At 37.7% G+C, this 23134-nt stretch overlaps 1 protein-coding gene across 4 annotated transcripts in view; it reads right to left on the bottom strand.

The window, feature by feature from the left end:
• MNAT1 (MNAT1 component of CDK activating kinase) overlaps positions 1–16265 on the bottom strand; it is a 206573-nt gene extending 190308 nt beyond the window's left edge. For all 4 annotated transcript variants that reach the window (XM_057731251.1, XM_057731253.1, XM_057731254.1 and 1 more), the window contains exon 1: positions 16047–16265. In XM_057731251.1, coding sequence (XP_057587234.1) covers positions 16047–16135 — 89 coding nt within the window. In that variant the 5' untranslated portion in view covers positions 16136–16265. The remainder of the gene's footprint in view (positions 1–16046) is intronic.
• Between the last annotated feature and the right edge of the window lie 6869 nt (positions 16266–23134).

The following is a 23134-nucleotide window of genomic DNA, read 5'->3' as shown; positions in this document are numbered from 1 at the left end:
AAATAAAAAATCGGCAGAAAAATCATTATTGAATGTTTAAAGTATTTTTTTTATTTCAAGCTAGCATCCTGAAAACTAAAATATAAAGAGAAAATTGTTCTAAGCATATCAAATTGATTTTTGATAATATTGTAGTATTTTCATTTTGCACATATAATGGGTTTGAATTACAATCTGGCTGTAGTACACTAATAAGAATTTTACTTGGCAAATGTGATCAAAATTTAACTGAACAATTCCTAACTGGTACTTACACAGAAAAAAGAAAATGGAGCTGACCAGGTGAGCAATGCAACCATATAACCTTTCTTAGGCTTTAGCTTCCCCATCTGTTAAAAAAGGGAGGACAAGTGTAGAATAGAACTAAAAGGATGATTGCTAAGCTCCTTCCAAATTTACATTAGTCGTGTCTGCCAACTTCCTATCAGCCCTTTTGACAAAACAAATAGCACTGTGTAGCATGTACTTTTGCATAGGCTTCCATCCCCAGCCTGACAGACAAAACAGACACCACGTTTTACTTTCCTAAAGGGGCTAATATTTAGATATTTCCTCTTCAGTGACTGTTTCACAAAAACATTTATGCATGTGGAGCCACCTAAACATTTTGATCCCTTGATCCTAATCTTGCAAAAATCCCTAAGTTTAGTATATACCCAACAAAATTGTTTGCTTCCCTAAAGGCCCTTTTCCTACATGATTGCAATGGTTACAATAAGGGTTCAGGATTTCATATTTCTGCTTCCTCAATAGCATTAAAAAAAAAATAGTTTAACATGGTAGTTCTATTTTTAGTTTTTTAAGAGACCTCCATACTGTTCTCCATAGTGGCTGTATCAATTTACATTCCCATCAACAGTGCAAAAGGGTTCCCTTTTCTCCACACCCTCTCCAGCATTTATTATTTGTAGATTTTGTGATGATGGCAAGTGTGAGATGATATTGTAGTTTTGATTTGCATTTCTCTAATAACTAGTGATGGTGAGCACCTTTTCATGTGCCTCTTGGCCATCTGTATGTCTTTGGAGAAATGTCTATTTAGGTCTTCTGCCCATTTTTTGATTGGGTTGTTTGTTTTTTTGATATTGAGCTGCATGAGCTGTTTGTATATTTTGGATGATTAATCCTTTGGCCATTGACTCGTTTGCAAATATCTTCTCCCATTCTGAGCGTTGTCTTTTGGTCTTGTTTATGGTTTCCCTTACTGTGCAAAAGTTTTTAAGTTTCATGAGGTCCCATTTGTTTATTTTAATTTCCATTACTCTAGTAGGTGGGTCAAAAAAGATCTTGCTGTCATTTATGTCCAAGACTGTTCTTCCTATGTTTTCCTCTAAGAGTTTTATAGTGTCCGGTCTTACATTTAGGTCTTTAATCCATTTTGAGTTTAGTTTTGTATATGGTGTTAGGGAGCATTCTAATTTTATCCTTTTACATGTAGCTGTCCAGTTTTCCCAGCACCACTTGTTGAAGAGGATGTCTTTGCTTCATTGTATATTCTGGCCTCCTTTGATTAGGTGACCATAGGTGCATGGGTTTATCTCTGGGATTTCTATTCTGTTCCATTCATCTTATTTCTGTTTTTGTGCCAGTACAATACTGTCTTGATTACTGTAGCTTTGTCGTATAGTCTGAAGTCAAGAAGCCTGATTCCTCCAGCTCTGTTTTTCTTTCTCAAGATTGCTTTGGCTATTCAGGGTCTTTTGTGTTTCCATACAAATTGTAAAATTTTTTGTCCTAGTTCTGTGAAAACTCCCATGTGACCCAGCAATCCCACTAGTAGGCATACACTCAGAGAAAACCATAATTCAAAAAGACACATGCGAGTTAGAACTTGGTGTACCCCCAAAAAAATAATAAATTAAAAAAAAAAAAAAAAGACACATGCACCCCGATGTTCACTGCAGTACTATTTACAATAGCCAAGACATGGAAGCAACCTAAAAGTCAATTGACAGAGGAATGGATAAAGAAGGAATGGATACATACAATGTATCCATCACAGCCATAAAAAGGGATGAAACTGCGTCATTTATAGAGACGTGGATGGACCTGAAGACTATCATACAGCGTGAAGTAAGTCAGAAAGAAAAAAACAAAAATCGTGTATTAACACATATATGTGGAATCTGAAAAAACTGCTATAGATGATCTTATGTGCAAAGCAGAAACAGAGACACAAACGTAGAGAACAAATGTATGGATACCAAGGGGGTGGGGAATGAATCGGGAGATTGAGATTGACATACATACACTATTGAAACTATGTATAAAATAGATAACTAATGAGAACCTACTGTATAGCACAGGGAACTCTACTTAAGGCCCTGTGGTAACCTAAATGGGAAGGAAATCCAAAAAAGAGGGGATATATGTATATGTATAGCAGATTCACCTTGCTGTATGGTAGAAACTAACACAACATTGTAAAGCAACTATACTCCAGGGACTTCCCTGGTGATCCAAGGGTAAAGAATCCATCCTGCAATGCAGGGGACACGGGTTCGATCCCTGGTCAGGGAACTAAGATCCCACATGCCAAGGGGCAACTAATGCTGCACGTCACAACTACTGAGTCCACACACCTCAACCAGAGAGCCTGTGTGCCACCAACTACAGAGCCCATGCACTCTGGAGCCCGCACGCCACAACTAGAGAAAGAAAATCCACACATTACAATTAGAGAGAAGTTGGCGCACCACAACAAAGATCCTATATGCCGTGACGAAGATCCCGCGTGCTGCAACTAGGACCCAAGGCAGCCAAAAATAAATAAATAAATAAATAAATTTTCCAAAAAAAAAAAAAAAAAAGCAACTATACTCCAATAAGAATTTAAAAAAAAAAATAATTTAACAAAGAGCATAAAACCCACTTTCACATTTTATTTACAAAGAATATTTTTATAACTCTAAACTCCCCTTTTCCTCCTTATAAAGAAGAGAGAAAAACTAATTTCCATTCAATGACTCAAAAAAGACCTAAAACACTATAAAATTAATGGGGGCAGTAACCATGTCTCCCACACTCACTGTTGTATACTCAGCACAGTGTTTTCCAAAATTGCTTGAGCGTAAGACCAGATATATTAGATAGCCAGTATAAAATACAAGGTCCCTCCCACCAAAGATCTATGGTAAGGCCCAGAAATTTGTATTTTAAATAGGCACCCAAGATGATTCCTAGGATGAGGCAAGTTTAGGAATCAGTGGCCTGGAAAAATTTATTGAGTATATAAGAAGAATGCAAACATATTTATTTGTAAATCAACAACTAATAAACTTCGGTTGAGTCTCACTTTTTATCTTTGAAAATAAGCTTAATACATTTGAAAGGTGAAGAAAACTGTTAAAATATCTAGGTTAAATTTTCATTCAATTATTCTCATTCTATTTACTATCTCAGGGACTAGTTGCTAAGTAAACAACAAGTAAATTACCAAAAAGATTCCTGAAAATTAATCTAAAGGTTGTTATTTTTCTGCATTTCGAATACTGAAAGCAATTCTTTATAATTGACTACAGAGTAAATACTCTTAAATTTACCTAAATTCTTAAACTTACTTGAACTGTGCCTCTAATCCTCACAGCAACCTGTGAAGTAAACCTACTATACAGATGAGAAAACAAAGACTTAAAGAAAATAATTTGTTTTCCCTAAATCACACAGCTAAGAATAAGTGGCAAACCTAGGATTCAAACTCAGGCAAACTATCTTTACACATTTGTTAGACATAATATTTTATACACACAGCAGAAAAAAAGGCAATGAGAAAATCCATTAATTCTGTCTTTGTTTATACTTGTATCCCTAAAGAAACTAATGTACTAATGTTTCAGGCTCTTGAAGAATAAAATAATTTGTGTTTTAACAATTAACTCAACATCTAATAAACAACTTCATATTACCTGCTTGAATCTTATAGCACAAATGTGACAATATAACTTCAAAGGAAAGTTGGATATATGTAAGGGAAAGAGCTCCTAAAGGGTGTCCAACCATGAAATGAAAGTTCACCTGCAAGCAAAACCTCACAACAGGTTTCCTCCAACACAGAAAATGTATATGTATATATGTGTATTTGTGCGTACACACATATATACATATAAGTAGTAAACCAGTCAGCAGATAAAATGAATCTTAAAAAAAGATTTGCAGTATTAAAAAAAAAAAAAAGAATTAGAGAAGAAAAGCCATATGGGGTTAGGACTATATTTTCACATACAAAGAGAAACATTACAAATAACATAATTACTAAATATTTAGTAACCACAGTTTTAAAGAACTCTGATGTGAAGTCACACTCAATGAGAAGGAACTGAAATGCACACACTGCATCTTAAAGAGTCAAATGCACTAATAGCCATTTTTGGTCAAACCAAAAAAGTATATATTATAGCCATAAAATAACCAATCCATAGTGATATATTCATACTCTGTAAATAGAGTGATCAGCACTCTCTCCCATAATGCAAAAGAAAAATCACAGCTAATAAAAATAACTAAAATTTTTAATATCTTATGAAGCAGTTTTATTAATGGTATGAGGTCAAAAAAAAACGACTAAGGCTACTGACTACAATGATTTTCTAATTAGCTATTAACTAAATTACCCAAATTTTAAGAGACTGAAGGGGGCTAAAAACTATCTGTTCTAAACAAATTAACAAGTCAAAGTTGAACAGCTGGCCTAAAACTTGCCAGTCTGTGGTAGAACTAGAGCAAAGATTTTCCAACTTGTGATTCAGTGTTCTATTACTCAATGGGTTTGGACTATTAAAATACATGGGACACCAACTGTTACACATGTAGTGAAAGCAAAAACCACCTCCTTCAGGAGAATGGTCTTGAGGTATTCATTGTAACTACAATCCACAAGATATAAGATATTAATTCTCCAGAGCTGTTCCACAGCATTAGATTCTAATCAACTTCAAAACACTCACACCATTAAAGAAGAAGAATAGAATATATATACTTATATATATATATTTTATATATATATTTGGCTGTGTCAGGTCTTAGTTGCAGCACACAGGATCTTCATTGCGGCGTGTGGGATCTTTCATTGCAGCGCACAGGCTCTTCGCTGCAGCCCGTGGGCTTCTCTCCAGTTGTGGCATGAAGGCTCTTCATTGTGGCATGCAGATTTTTCTTCTCTAGTTGTGGTGTGCAGGCTCCAGAGCGCATGGGCTCTGTAGTTTGCAGCACACGGGCTCTCTAGTTGAGGCGCACAGGCTCGGTAGTTGTGGCAATGTGGCCTTAGTTGCCCCATGGCATGTGGAATCTTAGTTACCCGACCAGGGATGGAACCCACATCCCCTGCATGCAGGACAGATTCTTTACCACTAGACCACCAGGGAAGTCCCAAGAATATTTAGGAGCATGTTACTGAAGAAGCTGAGGTAGTAAAAAAAAAAAAAACAAATCAGAAACTACAAGAGGAAAGAAATAGTAAAGGGGCATTCAATTACCAATTTTGAGGTAAAGAAAATAAACATGTGCACACAGAACTGAGGCTACAGGAAGTAAATGCATCAACAACAGTAAGGCCAGCTTTTCCTAACAAACATGATGGAGTAACTAATGTCAGACCAGCATTCCCACCATGAGCAACCAAAAAACAAGCAAAATGCATGAGACAATTGTTTATAGGCATTAGACAATGCGCAACACAAAGACTATAATCCCTTAGAAATAGTAAACTAACAAGATGAGCCACACAATTGCCTTATCTTTCTACCTGGGAAAAATTTCCATGACCATGGTCCGGCAAGCAAGAGTTTAAGAATGCACAGTGGTTATATAGGCAGAGATCAGACTTTAGTGCAGTTGACATGGTTGAAATCTGCAAGGAAGAGGGTCCAGAAGTCTGTGTAAGAACCCCCATAAGTCTTTGGCCAAGGAACAGACTGCACATGTGCAGTACAAAACCAGTCAAGGCTTAAAAGAGAAGAGCTGAAAGAGGAAGAGACGGTAGTTAAGGAGTGCTGGGTATACTCTGGAGTTCCCACCCAGCCAGAGTAGAGAAACCACATTAACACCTTAGTGACACCTCAAACATCCAGTTGAGATACCAAAAAGGCCTCAACTAAGAGTGGGGACCACATCGTATAAAAAGATTTATCCTAGGACTTCCCTGGTGGCACAGTGGTTAAGAATCCACCTGCCGACTCGAGGGGGGGGGAGTCAAGGAAGGGAGGGAATACAGGGATATGTGTATAAAAACAGATGATTGAACCAGGTGTACCCCCCAAAAAAAAAAAATTAGAAAGAAAGCAAATTTATCCTTGCAAAAAAAAAAAAAAAAAAATCCACCTGCCAATGCAGGGGACGTGGGTTCGATCCCTGGTCCGGGAAGACCCCACATGCCATGGAACAACTAAGCAATTGCGCCACAGCTACTGAGCCTCCACAGATCAATCCTAGCAAAGATTAGAACCAAGCCTACAAAGTTCAAGGTAATCAGCCAATAAATGAACTACCTACAAGAATTTTTTTTTTTTTTTACCTACAAGAATTTTAAAAAACACTCTATACAGAAAGATTAAAACTTGCCACCCACATGATTCAGTATACAATTGAAAACAGTAATAAATGTAAAAAAAGAAAAGAAAGAAAAATGTGACCCACAGGAAACAAAAAAATAGTCAATAGAAATCAACCCTGGGACTTCCCTAGTGGTCTAGTGGTTAAGACTCCACACTCCCAATGCAGGGGGCTCAGGTTCGATCCTTGGTCAGGGAACCAGATCCCACGTGCTGCAACTAAGAGCCTGCATGCCGCAACTAGAAGATCTCGCATGCCACAATGAGGATCCCAAGTGCCACAAATAAGACCCAGCATGGCCAAATAAATAAAAATTTAAAAACAAAAAACAAAAACCCAACCCTGAAACAGCCAAGATGTTGGTCTAGCACATTGAAACTTTAAAATTAGCTATTTTAAATATTTTCAAAGACTTAATACAAAATATGTCCAAAGAATTACATTCAAAGAAGTAAAGAAAAATATGGTCTTAGTGTGCAGATAGGAAATCTAATAGGAGAAATGAAAACTCTAGAACAAAAGTACAATAACAAATGAAAAATTTACCAAATGGGCTTAATAGAAGATTGGACATGGCAGATGTGAGTCAGTAAACTTGAATATAGACGAATAAAAAATATCTAATCCAAAGAACAGAGAGAAAAAAAGATTGAAGAAAAATGAACAGTACCCCAGCAAAGTATAGAATACCAAAGAGTCTGATACACATGTAATTGCAGTTCCAAAATGAGAAGAGTGAAAACAGTGCAGAACAAATCACTGAAATTTTCCAAATAGGATGAAAAATATTAACTTACAGTTCCAAACTCAGCAAACCTCAACTAGAATGAATACAAAGAAAAGCACACCTAGACTTATATTCAAACCACTAAAAACCAAAGATAAAGAGAAAATCTTGAAAGCAGCCCCAAGAGATTTTTATAATAAAGGGGACCAAGGATATAAGTAATAGCTAACTTCTCATCACAAACAATGGAGTGGGTGTTTCCGTAGTGTAGTGGTTATCACGTTCGCCTCACACAAACAAAGGAGATCAGAAAACAATCGGGAGCTCCTTGGTGGCCTAGTAGTTAGGATTTTGGGCTTTCACTGCTATGGCCCAGGTTCAATCCCTGCTCAGAACTGAGATCCCACAAGCTGTGCGGTGTGGCGGGGAAAAAAAAAAGAAAAAGATGGAGTGATTTATTTCAAGTGGTGAAATGACAACCCATAATTTCATGTTCAGCAGAAATATCCTTCAAACAGTAGGGTGAAATAAAAACACTCACATAAACAAAATCTTGGAGAATTCTTCACCAACAGACCTGTACTACAAGAAATACTAAAGAATGCTGTTTAGGCAGGAAAAAAAAATCAATACAACTATAAAATCAGGTCCAAAAGAAGAAAGAGAAATACTAAAGATGGTAAATAAGTAGGTGAATACAAAAGACTACATTTCACCACTTTATGCCCACTAGGATGGCTATCGCCAAAAAGACAATAACAAGTCTTCGCAAAAGATGTAGAGAAATTGGAACCCTTATCCACTGCTGGTAGGAATGTAAAATTGTGCAGTCACTTGGAAAAGTCTTACAATTCCTCAAATGGATAAGTACAGAGTTATCATATGATCCAACAGTTCTACTCCTAAGCACATACCTGAAACAAAATCATTTGTCACACAAAACTTGTACATGAATGTTCACAGCAGTATTATTCATTACAGCCAAAAAGTGGAAACAACCCAAATGTCCATCAACTAATAAAGAGATAAATAAAAAGTGTTATGTCCATACAACGGAATAGTGTTCAATAACAAAAAGAAAAGTTCTGATACATGCTACAACATCCTAAGTAAAAGCCATTTTCAGAGGACCATATATTATATGATTCCATTTATATGAAATGTCCAGAAGAGGCAATCTATAGCGACAGAAAGTCAATTAGTGGTTGCCCAGGGCTGGGAGACAATGGGAGGTGGAGGACAGGGGTTAGTAAGGGGTTTCTTTGTAGAGTAACAAAAGTGTTCTAGAATTAATTGTGGTGATAGATGCATGTCTCTGAGAACATACTAAAAGCCACTGATTTTATACTTTAAATGGGTGAATTTTATGGAAAATGAATTATATCTTAATAAAGTTGTTTATTAAAAAGACTATTTTTATTCTCTATATTTCCTTAAAGAAAACTGACTGTTTAAAGCAAAAATAACAATATTGACTTATAAAATAAGTTAAAGTTATGACATCATCAGCATAAAGGATGAGAGAGGTAAGTCAATGGAATTATTCACAGTTGTGAGGAAGTGAAAAATGTGGCATGTCAGATGTTGACTCTAAATAGACTTTGATAAAGATGCACATTGTTATACTTAGAGAAATCACTAAAAGAAAATAAAAAATAATAAAATAACAATAAAGAGCTAATAGGCCAATACTTTAAAATATCTAATCCAAAATAAGGCAAGAAAGGGACAAATGGAAAACAAATAGACTTAAACCCAATGATAGCAATAATTACATTAAATATAAAGGGACTAACACCAATTAAAAGGCAGCAATGTTGGACCATATAAAAAAAGCAAGACCAACTATGTACTGTCTACAAGACACACACTGGCTGAAAGCAAAAGGACAGAGAAAGGTATACTATCAAACAGTAAGGATAAGAGAACTGACATAATACTAGACAAAAACTTCAGGACAAAGAGTATTACAAAAGACCAAAAGAAACATTTCATAATGACAAAAGGATAAATTCATCAAGAAGGCACAGCAATTCTAAACATCCACATATCTAATAAGAGAGTTGCAAAATACATGAAGCATGACAAAACTAAAAGGAGAAACTGACAAATCCATAATCTAGCTGGAGTAACTGATAAAATGAGTAGATAAATTAGTAAGGATACAGAAGATCTGAGTAACACTATCAACCAAGTCAACCTAATTGACATACACTATACCTAACAACTGCAAAATTCACCTTCTTTTCAAATTTACACTGACTGCTCATGAAGACAAACCATAAGCCAGACCACAAATAAGTTTTCAGAAAATTTTAAAAGACTGAAATTTAGTGAAGTGTGTTCTCTTACTTCAACATTATATTAGATATTAACAATGTATCTAGAAAGTCCCCTTTTTCTAATTCTTCTACCAGAATGACTGCCTTTTTCTAATTTTTCTGTCCATTGTTTCCTAGTTTGTAAAAAGGTACTGTATAAGCCCAGCATATTAGTGAAACGAATGAATAACACTTACAAATTATCCTTTCCAACAATAAATAAATTGAACTTTAATCTGATAAACTTCTAAAATTACTAGTAATTTATAGAAAATACAAAGGAAAATATTAATGACACAGAGATGCAATCAGCAAAATTCAGACTGGTAACTCTTCAGAAGAAACTACCCAGAAACATCAGTAAATGAGAGAAAGAGGGACAGAGAAAAAAAAAGATTAAAAAGAGACAAAGAGAAACCATAAGTAAATATGGCAAAATATTGACTTTTACATATATCAGGATATGTTTTTGTTTATTCTACCTTGTGTTTTATGTGTGTTTAAAATGAAAAAAGGAGATTTCGTAAAATCAAATATAGGTAAAGTTTCCAGAGACAAGTATTGCCAAGGATGCTTGGGCTAAAACCTTTAAAGATTTTAGTTTTAAACTTTTGTCAATATGAAAAATATTGTCCAACTGTGTTGGGAAATAAAGGATTTGCTGTATTCCAAAGAAAATAAAGCTTCCCCATCTTCCTTAAAAACAAACAAACAAACAAAAAAAGACTTTAGTTAAATGAGAATTAGATATAACTGGCTCCATCTAATTCAATATGCCTTCAGAATTCTAAGAAAGAATTCTATGAAAAGCCCATTTCTTTTTTTTTCTTTCTTTTTATTTATTCTTCTTTGTGTTTCATTCGATTGTCACAATATAATTGAAGAATTGATGTCTTTCATCAAATCTGGAAAATATGTACACATTATCTCTTTGGATATTATGTCTTTCTTGTTCTTTTAATTCTTTCCTTTTGGACCTCTGATTAGGTGAACCTCGTCCTTCATGTTGTATTTTACTTACTTACTTACTTACTTTATTTATTTTAAGAACTTTTATTGAAATACAGTTAACGGACAATACACAGCATATATTTAGAGTATACAATTTGGTATCCCAATCTCCCAATTCATTCCCCCTCAACCCTCCCTGCTTTCCCCACTTCGTGTCCATCTGTTTGTTCTCTACATCTGTGTCTCTATTTCTGCCTTGCGTTTCCTCTTTCATAGTTGTTAGCATTTGCCTTAGGGATTGAGGTGCTCCTATACTGGGTGCATATATATTTATAATTGCTATCTCCCCTTCTTGGATTGATTCCTTGATCTTTATGTAATGTCCTTTCTTGTCTCTTGTAACATTTTTTATTTTAAAGTCTATTTTATCTGATATGAGTATCACTACTCCAGCTTTCTTTTGATTTTCATTTGCATGGAATATCTTTTTCCATCCCCTCACTTTCCATCTCTGTGTGTCCATAGGTCTGAAGTGGGTCTCTTGTAGACAGCATATATATGGGTCTTGTTTTTGTATCCATTCAGCCAGTCTGTGTCTTTTGGTTGATGCATTTAGTCCATTTACATTCAAGGTCATTGATATGTATGTTCCTATTACCATTTTCTTAATTGTTTTGTTGTTGTTTTTGTAGGTCCTTTTCTTCTCTTATGTTTCCCACTTAGAAAAGTTCCTTAAGCAATTGTTGTAAGGCTGGTTTGGTGGTGCTGAATTCTCTTAGCTGTTGCTTGTCTGTAAAGCTTTTGATTTCTCCGTCAAATCTGAATGAGATCCTTGCTGGATAGGGTATTCTTGGTTGTAGGCTCTTCCCTTTCATCACTTCAAATATATCGTGCCACTCCCTTCTGGTTTGCAGAGTTTCTGCTGAGAAATCAGCTGTTAACCTTATGGGAGTTCCCTTGTATGTTATTTGTCGTTTTTCCCTTGTTGCTTTTAATAACATTTCTCTGTCTTTAATTTTTGTCAATTTGACTGTTATATGTCTTGGCGTGTTTCTCCTTGGGTTTATCCTGCCTGGGACTCTCTGTGCTTCCTGCACTTGGGTAGCTATTTCCTTTCCCATGTTAGGGACATTTTCAACTAGAATCTCTTCCAATATTTTCTCGGGTCCTTTCTCTCTCTCTTCTCCTTCTGGGACCCCTATAACGTGAATGTTGGTGCATTTAACATTGTCCCAGAGGTTTCTTAGGCTGTCTTCAGTTCTTTTCATTCTTTTTTCTTTATTCTTTTCCACATCAGTGATTATTACCATTCTGTTTTCCAGGTCACTTATTCACTCTTCTGCCTCAGTTAATCTGCCATTGGTTCCTTCCAGTGTATTTTTCACTTCAGTTATTGTGTTGCATATCTCTGTTTGTTTGCTCTTTAATTCTTCTAGGTCTTTGGTAAACTTTTCAATCTCTGCATCCAGTCTTTTTTCAAAGTTCTGGATCATCTTCACCATCATTATTGTGAATTCTTTTTCTGGAAGGATGCCTATCTCCTCTTCATTTAGTTGTTTTTCTGGGTTTTTATCCTGTCCCTTCATCTGGTACAAAGTCCTCTGCTTTTTCATTTTCTCTATCTTTCTGTGGCTGTGGTTTTCAGTTGCACAAGATGAAATACTGCTGATACTGCTTGATACTGCTGTCTGCCCTCTTCAATAATCCCATTTCTTAAAATACGTGGCCCTGATAAACAACAACAACAAAATTACCCTTTTCTGTAATTAAGACAAAGTTCATCCTTGAATTGAAAAAGTAAAAAAGCAAAAACAGAATCCAATCTTCTTTAGATGTGCATGCAATCAATTCATATGGGTGTTTGCTGGACTGATTTGATACATAAGGGAATACACTTCCTCAATTGCTAGCAGTTAAGGAAGAAAAGTACTTTCATAATGTTTTGCCTCTTTTCTCCTTTCTGCTCCTTTATTTTCTCTCATAAATATAGTACTCCTAAATAATCTTTCCATACTTCCACACTTCCTATCGCTTGTGAAGCACTATTCCTACTCACTTTATCACTTGCCTCCCAAAATGCCTTTGCTACTTGAGGACACACAAATAAAGTGAGTAAAATCATGTGACCCTGTAATCCTTGCCTCATGGTATAGACTCTTGTGTATAAACACCCTCCCACCTTGTAGCAGGATTGTTCAGTGCTAACAAATAAAATACAGCAGAAGCAATGATAATGTGACTTTCATGATTAGACAATTACTGGCTCTGCAGCTTCTGGTTCTCTCTCATCACTAACTCTGGGAAAAGCCATGTCATGAGCAGTCTTATGGAGGGTCCACGGGAAGGAAATGAAGCTGCCAAGAGCTACATGAGTGACTTTGGAAACAGATACTCTAGTCCCAGACAACAGCTTGTGCAAACCTCATGAAAGACACTGAGTCAGAATCACTCAGCAGAGCCACTCTCAGACTCCTGACCCTTAGAAACTATGTAAGAAAATAAACATGTATTGTTTTAAGGCACTAAATTTTGGGGTAATTCATCACACAGCAATAGATAACTAATACAAATAGTAATGCTAAATAATAATACCTGCTCCTTTCAGACTGACAACTGTATTATAAAAACGCCCAAATTAAACCCCATGAAATACATTCTGTAGAAATACATACTATCAAATCAAAAGTATTTCAGGGTCTCCCTGGTGGCGCAGTGGTTACGAATCCGCCTGCCAATGTGGGGGACACGGGTTTGATCCCTGGGCCGGGAAGATCCCACATGCTGCAGAGCAGCTAAGCCCCTGTGCCGCAACTACTGAGCCTGTGCTCTAGAGCCCATGAGCCACAACTACTGAGCTCACATGCTACAACTACTGAAGCCCACACACCTAGAGCCCATGCTCTGCAGCAAGAGAAGCCCGGCACCACAACAAAGAGCAGCCCCCACTCACCGCAACTAAAGAAAGCCTGTGGACAGCAACGAAGACCCAATGCAGCCAATAAATAAATAAAATAAATAAATAAATTTATAAAAAAAAATTTCACATCAAAATCCATAATGTTCCATTACTTATCAGAAGAGCAAGATTTAAAAAAAAATAATAATGCCCAATATCAGCAAAGCTATGTGGCAACAGGAATTACCGTAAATAGTTGTTGGGAGCACGATCAATACAATCTTTTTTGAGAACAACCGCGCAATGTTTATCAAAATTTAAGTCATATACAATTCTACTACTATGCATTTACCCCTGGTTTGCCTGTTTATCTTACAATATACTTGCATAAGTTCTGAGAGAGAGACAGAGACTCCAGTGAAAAACTGGAAATCTAAATATTCATCAAAAAAGTTTTGGTTAAAACAATTATAGTATAACTGAACAGTGGACTATCATCCAAGTGTTAAAGAGGAAGACATATACATCCCAGTTTAGAAAAGATACCCAAGATATACACTATGAAAAAGTAAGGATATATATAATCCCATTCCCATGAGAGAACATGATAACAAGTTCATATTAAGAAAACCACAAAAGGGTCTTTGTAATTAAAACTATATTTTCACATTTTATAGTCTCTTAAATTTATTTAAAGATAACCATTGTTGTGCGAGCCTTTCATAGCAGGCCAAATAGATCCTGTTCAAATTTTATTTCTGCTTAGCAGCCATACCACACACAGATAACATGATAGCCAATGTATACTGAACAAATACTATGTGAAAGAAACTCTATTAAGCACCTCCAAATATGTTTACACGTATTGTTTAATTCTCAAATACTGTAATACATACAGTGCTGTTATCTCTATTGTACAGGTAAGAAAAATGAGGCGAAAGGAGTTAGGAATTTGCCCAAAGCCACAGAGCCTATGAGTACAAAGAATTCAAAATCAGAAGTTTGTTCTCTTAACCAGTACCATATAATCTTCTATTTGTTTTGTTCATATTTCAAGTCAAAAAAGGACTGTAAAATGTGGCCTTTATCTAACAGGTTAGCAAATAAACCAAAATCAGTGCAAACCAGAATGACTTAGACAATTCATAACTCTTACGAAAAAAAAGACTATGGATACGACAAAAGCTATTTGTAATTAAAAATAAATATTTTATAATTGTCTAATAAAATGCAATTTATTTTACTAAAATCACATAATCTTCCCTGATTGGCTAATTACTACTAGGTAGAAATTTCTTCCAGTAAGTTAGTATCCTTCCAAAAAAGCAAATTCGCTTTCCCTGAGCACCAACTATAACGAATCTGACAGGAAAATGAAGACATACTGAGCAAATTCTCTCTAAAAACCTAACAGTCTTTACACAGCGTTTGTCTTGTTTCCCTTTTTCAATCTACTTGATTACTTTCACTTTATTTCTAATCTTAATCCATTCAATCACAGCTCTATTGTATTTCCTTTGCTGAAAGAAACAAAGGAAAATAAAGATTAATTAGAAAAAGGGACCAATCCAGTTAAATTACTAAATCCCATTATGATCATTATAACTACAACTAACCACACAATTTATGTTTATCCAAAGATCTGTCTACCACACTGTAGACTATCCATCATTTTTAATCTCTAAGAAACCTTAAAGAAGCTACAGGAATATATGTTCCCCTTACATTCCAAAGTGCTTTACAGAACCACCTTTACTGAACCACATTTGACCATAAAAACGTGGCAAGAAACACTCTAATGCACTAATTCTTCAAAATGCTCATCCTCCCTTCTTCCCCCATGTCCCTAAAATTGGCGTTCTAGAGTCAGACATTCTGTGTTTCAATTCTAGCAGGGCCCACTAAATAAGGGACCTGGAGCAGTCTCCGTTTCCTTCCCTGTAAAATGAGAATACTAGTACCTACTTCATGGGGCTGTTGTGAGAATTAAACACCTCATGGTAACGCGCTTAGAACAGTGCCTGGCACGTAATGTGCACTCAATAAATGCCAGCCATTACTGTACCTCCAAAATTAACTGCCTAGAATCTGAACTTTCTCTCTTGGGCATGAGAATCTAACCAAACTCCATCAGGACAGTGGGCATATCCACGGGGTTTCAAATTAACTAACACAATAAATAGCAGCAGTGTATAAACACAGTAATTTTATTTTCAGAGCACTTTCGCTCTTTTTAATAAAAACATTTTGCGTGAAATTAAACACTCCGATCCCCCACACTTTTAACAAGCGATATGTCCGGAACCTTGTTGACAACACAGCCTGGAAACACAGTCGAGATTTTCATCGCCTAAGAAGGGGAAAACCTGAAAAACTGCTGGTTACCACATCAGGGAACCGGCGGTCCAAAGCAGGCCAGAGCGGCTCAGGGCGAGCGGCTAGTCTGTTAACAGAAACAACGTTCCCTTTTCCCATTTTCCTCCCCAGTGTCGAAACTAACGACGCCCTTTTCTCCCCTGAGCCGAGGTCAAGCATCTCCCGGCTCTTTCGAGAGCTCCCACCCTTTGCGTCTCACCCCCATAGATCCCACTCTCCCCCGACTCACAGAGTGTGTCCGCACACATTCACCATCAGCTTCAACGAAGGGTTCCGGTATTTGGTGGTCTTACACCGGGGGCAGCCCTGATCGTCCATGGCGCCCTCTTTCCTGTGGCCTCCCCCCGACGCCTGCTTCAGTCACAGCCACAGCCACAGCCACAGCCACCTCCAAGCCCCCTCAGACCCAAGGCCAAGCAGGTTCCTACCAACAGGAGCTTGGCTGGGACGGTCCTTCGCGAAAGAGCACCGGCCGGGGGCGAGGCACTTCAGCACAAAGGTTCCGGCAGCAAATTTTCCGGTCCTGCAGCTAGGGCTCGGTCTCAGCTTCCGGAGGCCAATGCAAAACCTTGGATTTAGGCGGAGGGCTTTTAAAAAGGCAAACTGTACATAAAGCCTCATCTCTGTGCACCTAGCTTTTTCAGGGAACTGTGTTACAATTAGGAACATAGATTCCATCTTGTTCTGTCTGGAAACATTACCATCATATCAAAGATTTATGCCTGGTGTACATATTCGCTAATTCAGACCAATATTTTCTTTTGAACAATTTGATAGCCTGTGCTTTATACTTCTCCTTTACACTTGCACAGCCGTGCAATCACAGAAAATAATATGCACTCGCAGATATGAAGTTTGGAAAAGTTATTTAGAATGAAAGCCTCTGCACAGACTGTAAATATTACAGATTCTCACTAAATGTCAAAATACTTCTATAAATAATATCTGGCATCTGCAGAGAGCCACTTACCTCAAGATGGTCAGGCATCTTAACGGTTTCATCTGGCTCTAATATCTCTTACCACCCTCCCAATCATAGACAATATTTGTTTCCCCAAACACTGGTGGGCTCACACAGGAATATACACTTTATTTAATCAATTCTACTCTCTGAGAGCCTGAATCTCTTTGGAAATTGTGTCATATTAACTGCATTTATCAAGGCTGCAAAGTGAAGTCTATAAACGACTTTATTAGATAACAAATTCCTCCCACTATAAGGGACACATCTTATCCATTTCCTGAACAAGGATTTGTTTATACTTGTTGAATAAGTAGAGTAAATGAAGAATGAATGAATGAATGAACATCAAATAGTAGTGTAATGTGAAATTTTTTTGTGCTGAGCATTATATTGTAATCTGACTCAAACTCCATCAGGAGAAGTGGGCATACAAAGGTTTTCAAATAAAACCATACAATGAATACCAGCTGTATATAGTCATAGTAATTCTAATTTTTCATAGCACTTGTGCTCTCTTCAACAAAAACATAAAGAGGAACATTCCAACTCTCACCTTTTTTTTAGACAGTGAACCCAACAGGCAACCCATAGTGTGGAAATATATTGGGATTTCTATAGGTTATGGAGTAAGAACCTGACAAACAGCTGGATGCCACATATGAGAACCAACAGACCAAGGCAGGCCACAACAGCACAGGGCTTTATATTAGTATAGATACATCAGGGATTCACCTAACAAATAAATCATGTCATTTGCTTGATCATAATATTGTTCATTAACAGAAACTAAACAAATGTAAATTTACTAAAATAGGCACTATCAAATGCTGACCTGGAGACATTATGCTGCTATTTATTGAAAGAGACCACATCTAAACCAATTAAAAGACTCGAAGTGAAGCTCTCTTAAGAAAAAAGGCAATTTTTAGGATCTTTATATTTTAACAGAACAGGAAACTTCCAGTGAAAGAGTGAACATGATCAATGAGCAAATAAAATTTTTAGCCAAAACTACACTGAGAACTCATCCATTAAGTTGGCATTATTGTTTATCACCACCAGGACACTTCTAAACATATCTTCGAACAGGGGGCCTCAACCACTTTGTACCGTGAATTGCTTTTCCTTTCTCCCAAACCTTGAGATTAAGGCAAAGAAAGCACTGAAGATAATGGGAGGAAACATTGCTCCCAGCTCTATCCTTTTCCCAGGTTGGAAATTACGATCAGAGAAACATGGTAGCAAGAGCTGACTTGGAACCCCATCAGATAAGCATTACTCATGGAGCTAGAGGCAGCAGAAAGTAGTGCTAAGAGAGCTAGATTCAAGTGCTGCTTCCTCACTTACTAGCTGCATGATCAAGGACCTCAGTTTTCCCAAATATAAGATGAGGATAATTCTAGCACAACTAGCACAGAGGACTGAGGATACAACTAGCACAGAAAAAGAACTCAGTAACTGTCAGCCATTATTAAGAGTAGTATAGGTATTATTAGTGGTAGTATCTACAAGAGGCATGTAATGTGCTAGAAGAGCCTGTCCTTCTTTTCAAACAGACTTGTTTTTGAACCAAATTTCTTATCCTCCCTTACCTCAGTTTCCTTCCTCCATATAATACACTTCACAGGCTTGCTGTAAGGATTAAATTACATGACGTGCATATATATACAAAGGCCCTACTACAATGCCTCATATACAATAGAAACTCTGAAAAGTATACCATTACCACTGGTAGAGTTCACTAATACAGAATGGTCAGAAAGCTTTGAGGAGGAAAGCACTGACAGCATCCGAATTCTGATTCAAATGGAACCTCAGCCTTTGTAAAAACCACCTAACTATCAAGTTTCCCACATTTCTAAAGACAACTGCATCCCAAAGGTGAACCAGTGGAGCCCATTATTTCTCTTTCCAAACCTGCTCATCCTCTAGCAATCCTATGAGTAGATTCTACCTCCCTGGGACAACGTTTCTCAAACGCAGCCCTTCCTTGCCAACCCCAAGGCTGTGGACCAGGGTGGACCTTCCCCATCTGTTGAAGGCTTTTATTGTTTTGTCCCCTGACTAAGGATACATCCCTCCACGCTTCTTATGGAAAACAGCTCCCCACCTCCCCCACAGGGCTGTGTGGTTCTAATGGGCCTGCCAATTACAATGCTGGCCCTCTGGCCTCGATGTTGACATAGAACCCTTACTGGACCAATCAGAGATATTCTCTAGAATTTATCAAATTGGCAGTAAGGAAAAAGCAGCAAAGTCTCTTGAAGCTAGAAAATGTGAGCTGGAAACTACTGGGAGCCATGGTTCCAACCTTCTCGGGAAAGCCCCCTTGAAAGACTAAAACTACTTTGATGAGAGAGGCAGAGGCAAATGCAAAGGGACAACGAATGGGTCTTTAAGTCTGACCAGCTGCTTTCTGCTCTTCCCATTGTTTGGTATCATGATCCAAAAAATTCATCTTTTTGCCTATTCCAGTTCAAGCGGGGTTTCTGGCTCCTGGGGAAATTAATATCACCAAAAAGAGGCAAAAATGTTGCTACACCTGGGAGAGGACTAGAACCTGGTACTCAATCTCTGCCAGGATCTTTTCCCTCTACTATCACCCATGTGACTCACTAGGTCACCCTCCCTCTCACCTACTGTTCATCAGCATCCTCAACAGGCAGATAGCTTGGTCACTGAGAACTCCCAAGCACTACATCCAAGACTCCCTCTACCAGTCAATTCTTTTCTTCATGCAAGTTAGAAAAATCCTAGGAAAGGACTCTGACTGTTTTGATTTGGGGCCAGTACCCATCCCTGGACCAGTAGACTATATGGCCATGGTATTACGCACAACACAGCCACTATACACAGACCACTGTCTCCACCACACTACAGCAAGATGAGTAATTCGTTTAAAGTCCCTCATAATTTGTCCCCAACATGTCTTTTTTTTAAATTTATTTATTTTTTATTTTTTGTTTATTGGCTGCGCTGGGTCTTCGTTGCTGTGCACAGGCTTTCCGTAGAAAAGCAGAAAGCAGGGGTTACCCTTTGTTGTGGTGTAAGGGTTTCTCATTGCGGTGGCTTCTCTTGTTGTGGCGCACTGGCTCTAGGCGCGCAGGTTTCAGTAGTTGCAGTGCATGGACTCAACAGCTGTACCTCACAGGCTCTAGAGCACAGGCTCAGTAGTTGTGGCACACAGGCTTAGCTGCTCCTCAGCGTATGGGATCTTACCCGCCCAGAGCTCGAACCTGTGTCTCCTGCACTGGCAGGCAGATTCTTAACCACTGTGCCACCAGGGAAGCCCCTCAACATGTCTTTTAAACTAATCTCCTATCACACGCCTATATAAAACCCACACTCCAGACACACTGAATTACTCAATACATTCAGTAATAAACCACACTCCTTCATGGCTCCATGCTTTGTTCCCTCTGCCTCTAATGAACTCTATCCTTGAACTCTCAAAATCCTTGTTCTTAAAGACCAAGCTAAAAATCCAACCCCCAATGCCTTCTGCCTCTCTCTATCCTCACCACTCGTGTATCCTGCACTATGTGTACTTACAAATATGTCTTACCTCCCCCATCAGATTTTAAGCTTCTCAGGGTCAGAGACCCCAATATATTCATCTTTCTATCCTTCAGTATGTAATGCAAAACCATGTGCTTAATCAGGATTCAATAAATATTTGGGAAATGAATGATCCTGAAGAAATGTTCATTACCTATTATCAACCGTTGGTCACTAAATAACAATGGAACACCTCCTCTATCTGGGAGACTACTCTAGAATCTAACTTCCTTAATACTACCAATACGTAAGCTTTCTGAAATAGAAACAACTGACAAGATACAGATATATAGCCTTCCCTCTATCCTACAGACAGCCAAAGTCAGGCTTGAAAAAGGAAATCTCCATTCTTGATGGCAACACCATTAAATATGTTCAAGCAAAGTGCAACATTTTTTTTAAATTCTTTATTGGAATATATTTGCTTTACACTCTTGTACCCGTCTCTGAGGTACACCAAAGTGAATCAGCTGCATCTACACACATATCCCCATATCCCCTCCCTCCCGCGACTCCCCCCCACCCTCTCCATCCTGGCCCTCCAAGGCATCTCCCATGAAGTTGATCTCCTTTTGTTATACAGCAACTTCCCACTAGCTATCTATTTTACAGCTGGTAGTGTAAATATGTCTATGCTACTCTCTCACCTCGTCCCAACTTCCCCTTTGCCCCTCACCCCAGCCCCGTGTCCTCAAGTCCATTCTCTACTTCTGTATCTCCACTCTTGCCTGTCACTGGTTTCATTAGTACCATTTCTTCAGATTCCATATATATGTGTTAGCATACAGTATTTGTTTTTCTCTTTCTGGCTTACGTCACTCTTATGACAGACTCTAGGTCTATCCACCTCATGACATATAGTTCAATTTCATTCCTTTTTATGACTGAGTAATATTCCATTGTATATATGTGCCACATCTTCTTTATCCATTCATCTGTTGATGGGTATCTAGGTTGTTTCCATGTCCTGGCTATTGTAAATAGTACCGCAATGAACATTATGCTACTTGTTTCTTTTTGGATCATGGTTTTCTCTGGGTATATGCCCAGAAGTGGGATTACTGGGTCATATGGTAGTTCTATTTTTAGTTTTTTAAGGAACCACCAAACTGTTTTCCATAGTGGCTGTACCAGCTTACAATCCCACCAACAGTGCAGGAGAGTTCCCTTTTTTCCACACCCTCTCCAACATTTATTGTCTCTAGGTTTTTTGATGATGGCCATTCTGACCGGTGTGAGGTGATACCTCATTGTGGCTTTGACCTGCATTTCTCTAATAATTAGTGATGTTGAGCATCTTTTCATGTGTTTGTTGGCCATCTGTATGTCTTCTTTGGAGAAATGTCTATTTAGGTCTTCTGCTCATTTGTGGATTGGGTTATTTGCTTTTTTGGTATTAAGCTGTATGAGCTGCTTGTAAAAGCGCAACATTTTGTGCTGAATCCAGTTTTCTTCACTATACTAAAAGCGCAGAAGATTTCTATGTTTCCATATTGCTCATCATTACCTTCAGACAGGAAGGAAAAGATGCAGAAACAAGCAGCTTAGTTTTCACCCCTACACAATCCCAACCTCCAGTCCGTTTTCCCAAATCAAAATACAGCTTTAGACTGCATATCAGCACAGCAGACTCAGTGTTCACTGCATGGTAGACATAGGAAGTAGAAGCAAGTATTCATCAATTTCACAAGTCATTTGGCAAAACAAGTGCTCTGAGATTAACTCCACACACCCTCAAGTCTGGTGTTCTATTCTAATGTAGCTGACCATGTTTGAGTCAAGGGCTTCCAGTCCACTTTGAATTGCTGCCAGAATGAGCTCTGAGGCTCAGCCAGCTAAAGGAATCCAGAGTCTGGTGTTGGATTTCACTTCTGGTCCTATAGGAGTCTCCTCCTGGAGCTATAGAATACCAATGTAGCCACAGGCTACAGATATCATAAAAGGCCACTGCTGCTTCTATATAAGCTGTTGAACTTGGTGCTCTGGAGGCAAATATACAGAAGACATGCAGAAACCCAATGCATGGTTTTCCAAGTCAATGCACTATATTCGATTGATAATAAGCCTGAAGAAGACTCCTGTGACCTGAAATTGGATAGCACTATAATATAGCCAAATGAATTTTCATTAGGTATATACAAATGAAAAGTTTCCTACTTTGCACTATCGGGAGGAAGGTAAGAAACATTTAACAAAGATTAATTGTGTGCCAGATGCTTTTTGGCACATTTTATCTCATTTAATCCTCACAACAATCCTGTCCACTTTTTATAGTCAAGTAGCTCATAAATGGTAGAACTAGGATTAAACTCACATTTAGCTAGCTGATCCCCACATCCACGTCCTTTCCACTAAACCACACTAACTCCTGTCTATGTTGCTCTGATAAATAAACTTCAAAAATTCAAGGAACAAAATGGAATGTGGCATCCTGGATTGGATCGAGAAACAAAAGAAAGATATCAGTGAAAAAACTAGTGAATCTGAAAAAAGGTCTAGAGTTTAGTTAATAGTACCACACCAATGTTAATTTGTTTGGACAAATGTATCATTATAATGGGAGATAACATTACAGGAAATTAGGTAAAGAGTAGGTGGGAACTCTCTGTACTCTTTTTATGACTGTATTGTTAGTCAAAATTATTCTAAAATAAGAAGCATATTTTTAAAACTCAAGGAAGTTATGAATCTTCAGATATTGTCCATAAGTCCGATACCTAACTGGATATTTGCAATGGGATAGAAATATGTGGTCTTTTCTATAATTATAAATTTTGAATCTACCAGAGATGTCA

The sequence above is a fragment of the Hippopotamus amphibius genome, chromosome 4, assembly GCF_030028045.1.
Source record: "Hippopotamus amphibius kiboko isolate mHipAmp2 chromosome 4, mHipAmp2.hap2, whole genome shotgun sequence".
Classification (NCBI taxonomy): domain Eukaryota; kingdom Metazoa; phylum Chordata; class Mammalia; order Artiodactyla; family Hippopotamidae; genus Hippopotamus; species Hippopotamus amphibius.
Note: the sequence above shows the minus strand (reverse complement) of the source record. Positions and strands in the feature narration are given on the sequence as shown.